At 43.2% G+C, this 5346-nt stretch overlaps 1 protein-coding gene across 1 annotated transcript; it reads right to left on the bottom strand.

Annotated features, from left to right (window-relative positions):
* Positions 1-1664: 1664 nt before the first annotated feature.
* LOC140000573 (uncharacterized) lies at positions 1665-3612 on the bottom strand. The gene has a single exon (XM_072030597.1). The coding sequence runs from the start codon at positions 3446-3448 to the stop codon at positions 1778-1780; it is 1671 nt and encodes a 556-aa protein (XP_071886698.1). The 5' UTR covers positions 3449-3612; the 3' UTR covers positions 1665-1777.
* Between the last annotated feature and the right edge of the window lie 1734 nt (positions 3613-5346).

The raw sequence follows: 5346 nt of genomic DNA, 5'->3' as shown, positions 1-5346 counted from the left end.
CCGTTCCTCCCCTAACTTCATTATAACCAGTGGAGGATCCGCTAGGGTAGATTCCCCAGGTGCCCGTTATTCCTGTTGAAATCAGGGCCCGATGATTACCCTAGGAAAAGGCTAGTCAATTTGTCCTCCGAAGCCAGGTCCAAACCGTTTTTTTGTTTTGTTTTGTTTTTCCATTACATTTCAGAGTTGGTCCAAAAATTCCATAGGGGTTTCTTTTGGACCTTGTTGGAAGCATATTCTCGGTCAGGGAAATGCAATTGTCCACAGTTCCCTGAGCGATCCCATCGGCAATCTGAGCTCGCACATGAACTCAGGTTGTTTTAAGAGTTAACTGCTTTTCTGTTTCCATGACAACTCTCTGGGACCCATCATGATCCCTTTGCCCCAGAGGGCTAACACCCAAGATTTTCTGCCCCAGCTGAGGCAGAACTGTTAACATTCCTACATCCTCTTTCCCTGCTCATTCAACTTCAAACACCTTTAACACTTTCAACAACCCTTTTAACACTTCCTTTATCTTTCTCCAGCCTGTACTTTTCTAATGCCAACATCAAAGGCGCAGTGAGGGGCCAACTTAATTCCGTACCTTTTCCCTCCAAGATGCTGAAACAACATCAGTATACAACATTCCATCCTATTTTCCTTCTCAAAAACAACATTGACTGTAGCAAAGTATTTGTCGAGTTAAGGAGTGTAGCTGATTAACCGTTACGGGCCCGGTCGGATTCAGGGTACTGAACCAGTCAGACATTCACCAAAAACGCATTAACCGTCTGGGGGTCTGATTGGATTCAGAACACTGAACTATCACGGATAACCACCCTAGTTGCACTTAATGAGAGCTATCACAATGCAATCAAGTATGGTTTATTACAGCAACAGATAATCAGGTTCTTTTGGATTGCCAGCGATAGTGACTGTCTGCAAAAGCAAGCTAGTATGCATGAAATACACAGGTGTTACAGGTGTTACAGGTGCACGGCCTAGAAATAAACGCGTTAAAAAGATCAAAGACTCTATAGAGATTTATAAGCAAGTATTCAGATCTCACCCAAAGGCGTCCCAATGGGGGGGAAGAGAGGCTCAGCCCGTCGACTGATCCTAGGAGTCAGGAGGTCCTAAGGATGTTGTATTTCCTCAGGATGGTATCTCCCCTGACGGTGGTATCTTCCCTAACATCCCCTCTCTCTTAGGCCAATTTATATTATTTTCTATCTTTTAGGTGGAGCTTGAGTGGCTCTAGTCAAGCATATCTTAGTTATGATTGGTGAAAAGTTTTCCCGTCTCCGTTTAAAGTAATAGGCTCCTAGAAATTCAGAGCGCATGCTCAGTGAGGGGTGGTCGCACCTTGGAGGCGGGTACCTTTTGGGATGGAGGTGTGTTTTGGTATTATAATGATATTATAATGAGCAAAAAGTACACTAGGGTACAACATTTGTCAAAACATGACAGGTCTTTGGCTCAGGGTGGCAGAAAGTGCAGCTTTGTGCACAAGAACAATCGAGTCCCCACCTGATTACAGAGCCTAGCCGTGGTGTCTCCACTCCACTCTATGCTCCGTGCTGTTCCTTAGGGCTAGCACACCAAGTTTCCCCAGCGCGATAGCATCTAAGGTTGGAAGTCTAGGGAACGCTCAGGTAATGCAGCTACGCCCTACCCTGAAAGCCTCTTCAATGCTGTACCTTTTCCTTAAAAATGTGAATGTTAGTTTTATTTTCCTAGTTACTTCAGGCATTTACACCACATAATCCACCCCGTGACTACAGTCACTCAAGCTTCACGACAGTTGGAATATGTCGGGGATATCACATACATTCTTGGAATGAGGTTTATCGAGTGTATGTACATTGTGTAGGGATTCTAAACGTTTCATCATAAACCAGAGTTTAACATACAAACTAATTGTCAGTATGAAACATAATACAGTGAGTATTAACAGAACAATAACAGGGTGAAGCATCTTGTTGAAGATTCCCTTGGCAGCTGGCGACCATCCAAACAAAGCGTCCCACCAACGGTGTCTCTCATCTCTCTTTACCCTTTCCATCACTCGATGTATTTCTTGTGCATCATGATGGACAGTAATCAGAGTCTTTTGTCCACTTTCTCGGACTTGTGTCATCAGCTGCTTCAGGTCCTCACGTACCAGCAATTTCTTCACCAAGGTGAGGTTCATTCCAATAGGAGTAGGCAGCAGTTCATGAAGCAGAATATAATTAGATGCAATAAGTTGATAAGAAGTGACAGGAGCTGAGTATTTAAAATCACATCCTAGAATTTTGGTAAAATTGCAAACACAAACATTAGAGTGATTACTGGTATCTACCACTGTATTATCTACGACTATAGAATCACAATGAGTTCTCATGCAAACACAACCTTTCCCAATATATACAAGTACAGTTTCAAGGGCTTCATTAGGATGTATCTCAAAGTGGCAAATATTTTGATCAGTGTCAAGACAAATGTCTTGAGATTCCAGCGTGTTACTTTCACAGATGAAACCTTTTTGTTCACGCACAATACATGCATTTACATCAATTGTTTGCCACTTTCCTCCCTTTTGATGGGCCCATACTTTATGCTCTTTAGGATAAAGTATAGTTCCATTATGATTGAGTCCTAATGCAATGATTGGATATACATTGTATATGGTGGCGTTACTTACAGTAAGTATAAAGGCAACAATTTTATCATTTTCTGCATAATGGGTAAAGTTGACTAATTGCCACCAAGCTTGAAACTCCTTTTCAAATTCTGAAGCATTATCCCAAATCAATTTTTGAATTTCAGTGGGCAAAGTTCCTCCTTCTCCCTCTCTAATAATAGCTGCTGCTACAGATTGTATCCATAACTGCGCTTGGATGCAGCTCAAGGCAAGGGAGGTATTGCCTTGGGCTTTTCCAAGGGCATTTACAATTAATTGATGATCATTTTCCTCAATTTGTTCCCAATGGGGCAAAACATCTGATAGAAGCCATTGATTTGCTCCTAAGGCCAATAAGGATGATTTTATTGGTCGTTCCAGTTTCCTTAGGTCATCTGTAGTAGCTGTTATTCTACTCATTAGGACCTCAGCATCAATGCTATTTAATATACCTAATCCTGTTCCCAATAACCCAGTTGTATTCCGTGGCATGCGCCAAGATTGTTTCAGAGAACGTTCATGTAACCATGCTAACCAGACAGTGTAGGCAGTTCTCAAAAAGGTGGTACATTTTGAGTTAATTGCAGAGATATTAATGTGCAGCGCTAGCTCTACCCTTTTTAGGGACCAACTAGGGTTAAAGAGAATTTGTTGTTGTCCCATATTTTTAATTATGTAAGGACCTGTGTTGAAGATGGAAGGAGTTAGACCAATGGGAGGCTGAGTCGGTTCGTTTTCAAGGATCTGCGGAGGTAGAGGCTTCTTATCCTTTGTAGTCGATGATGTTTCTGTATTAACCATGAATTCAAATAATATTTCTGTGCCTCTGTAACCCCAAAGACAGTACACAATTATAGGTTTGATGAAAGTAAAATTGTACCAGCAATCAAAATTTGGTTCCGTTATTTTGGTACAATCAGTACTATAATTTTGTGGTCTAGTAGAATCAGCGTATACTGTCTTAATTTCAGTCGGCCGATTATAAGTGGATCCATTAGTTATTCGACAACCAATTTGTATTATCTGGCCAGATGTGGCTTGAAGTTCAGCCATTTTTAGAGAATCATTCCAACTCCATTCATCTTTCAAAAATATTTTGTTTCCCTGTGTGTTGGGTCTGTCTGAGCTGGAGTCACCTTTTCCCTGCAGCAGCCCGCACAGTGCTGTGCTCTGCACTCGTAGCTGGAACAGCACTGATATCACTCCAGTGTTGTGTCTATTGCTGCGTAGTGCTGGCACAGCATCAGGACTCCTAAGCCCCCAAGAGCCAGCAGGCTGGGGGTGGGCAAGTGATGGGGAGGGGACATTGCCGGGGCAGCTGACCTAAACCAAGCAAAGGGATATTCCATAACACCTGATGTCACACTCAGCAATAAAAGGGGGGGCTCTCGTGGGGGAGGGGGTTGTTCCTCCTGAACAACCGCTACGCGTTTGAGGCCCTGCTTCCCAGGACGTGGCCGAACACCGCTCGCTGATGGGAAGTAGAGAATAATTTTTCTCTCTCTCTGTGCTTCCGCGCGGACTGATTGTTTCTTTTGTATCTGTTTTTCCTTCCCATTCCCTTTCCCTTTAATTAAACCTTTCTCATCTCAAACCTCGAGTTCTCTGTGTCGTATTTTCTCCCCCTTCCTTCTGAGGAGAGGGGGAGTGAGAGAGCGGTTGTGGTGGAGCTTAGCTGCCCACCTGAGTAAAACCACCACAGTCCTTTTTGGCGCCCAACGTGGGGCTCGAGGGTTGAGATAACAATAGCATTGATTGAAGTATTTACAACTAACATATTGACAGTCATAATGCTCGGTTTTCTGGCAATACTTTTCTGTGTGGATATGTTGTATGTAGCCTACTCTCTGTTTTCTTTTTTCCTTTACATCCGATCGGAGAAAGTGTTGAAGTCTGTGCTTGTTTTTTTTATCGTGTTGTGCTGTAACATACTGGCCTTCATTTTTGTTTGGTATTCAGGCCCGGCATGGTTATCCTCCTGGTCTCCTGGAGATTATCTTATTGAAAATATTAAGAATTACAGCGCCTTCTTTTTTGCCCCTAGCAGTCAATCAGTGAATAATATCGGGTGTGGTGCCTTCTACTTTTCTCCCTGTGGGCTAATTACAGCAGCCTTTGAGTATCTTGGATACCCTTGGTCAGATATTATCCTCCTATTACTAGGTCTTGTGTTTGTCTTCTTCCCCAAGGTAAAGCAATTTATTAAGAATATTATCCAAGGACCTGTCCCCAGACAAAGTTGTGGGTGGCAAGTTGTGTGGGGGGATTTGGACAGGTACCTATCACGGTTTTCTCCTCCAATGGTTCTAAATTTCACCCCTGAACAAGTACAAAATCCAAGAAAACTGGTACAATGTTTGAAAGATGTATGCCCTGACCCTGGCAATACTAGAGAACTCCACCAGCTTGCTGCACTCTGCTGGGGTCTGGCTTACGCCTATCAGATGTCAATTAACATTGCCCAGCACCCTCAAGGGGATAGGGAGGTTCTTGAATTTGATTATGAGACAGCACACACTGTGACCACCCCAGAGGACCGACCATCTATGGTATCAGTCGCCCCTGTAGTAAAGACGAAACAGTGGAAACAGAGATCAGGTCGTTTAGTACGGGAAGAAGCTTCTCCTACAGATGAGGGAGAAGAAGAAAAGGCAAGCAGCTCTAAAGCAGCGTTATCACGGCAACATCACAAAGAAGAG

This window comes from Anas platyrhynchos, chromosome W (assembly GCF_047663525.1).
Source record: "Anas platyrhynchos isolate ZD024472 breed Pekin duck chromosome W, IASCAAS_PekinDuck_T2T, whole genome shotgun sequence".
Lineage (NCBI taxonomy): Eukaryota > Metazoa > Chordata > Aves > Anseriformes > Anatidae > Anas > Anas platyrhynchos.
Note: the sequence above shows the minus strand (reverse complement) of the source record. Positions and strands in the feature narration are given on the sequence as shown.

Bases quoted from the DNA above. Each gene is read 5' to 3' on its own strand.
- LOC140000573 (XM_072030597.1), bottom strand. From the start codon at position 3,448: ATGGTTAATACAGAAACATCATCGACTACAAAGGATAAGAAGCCTCTA.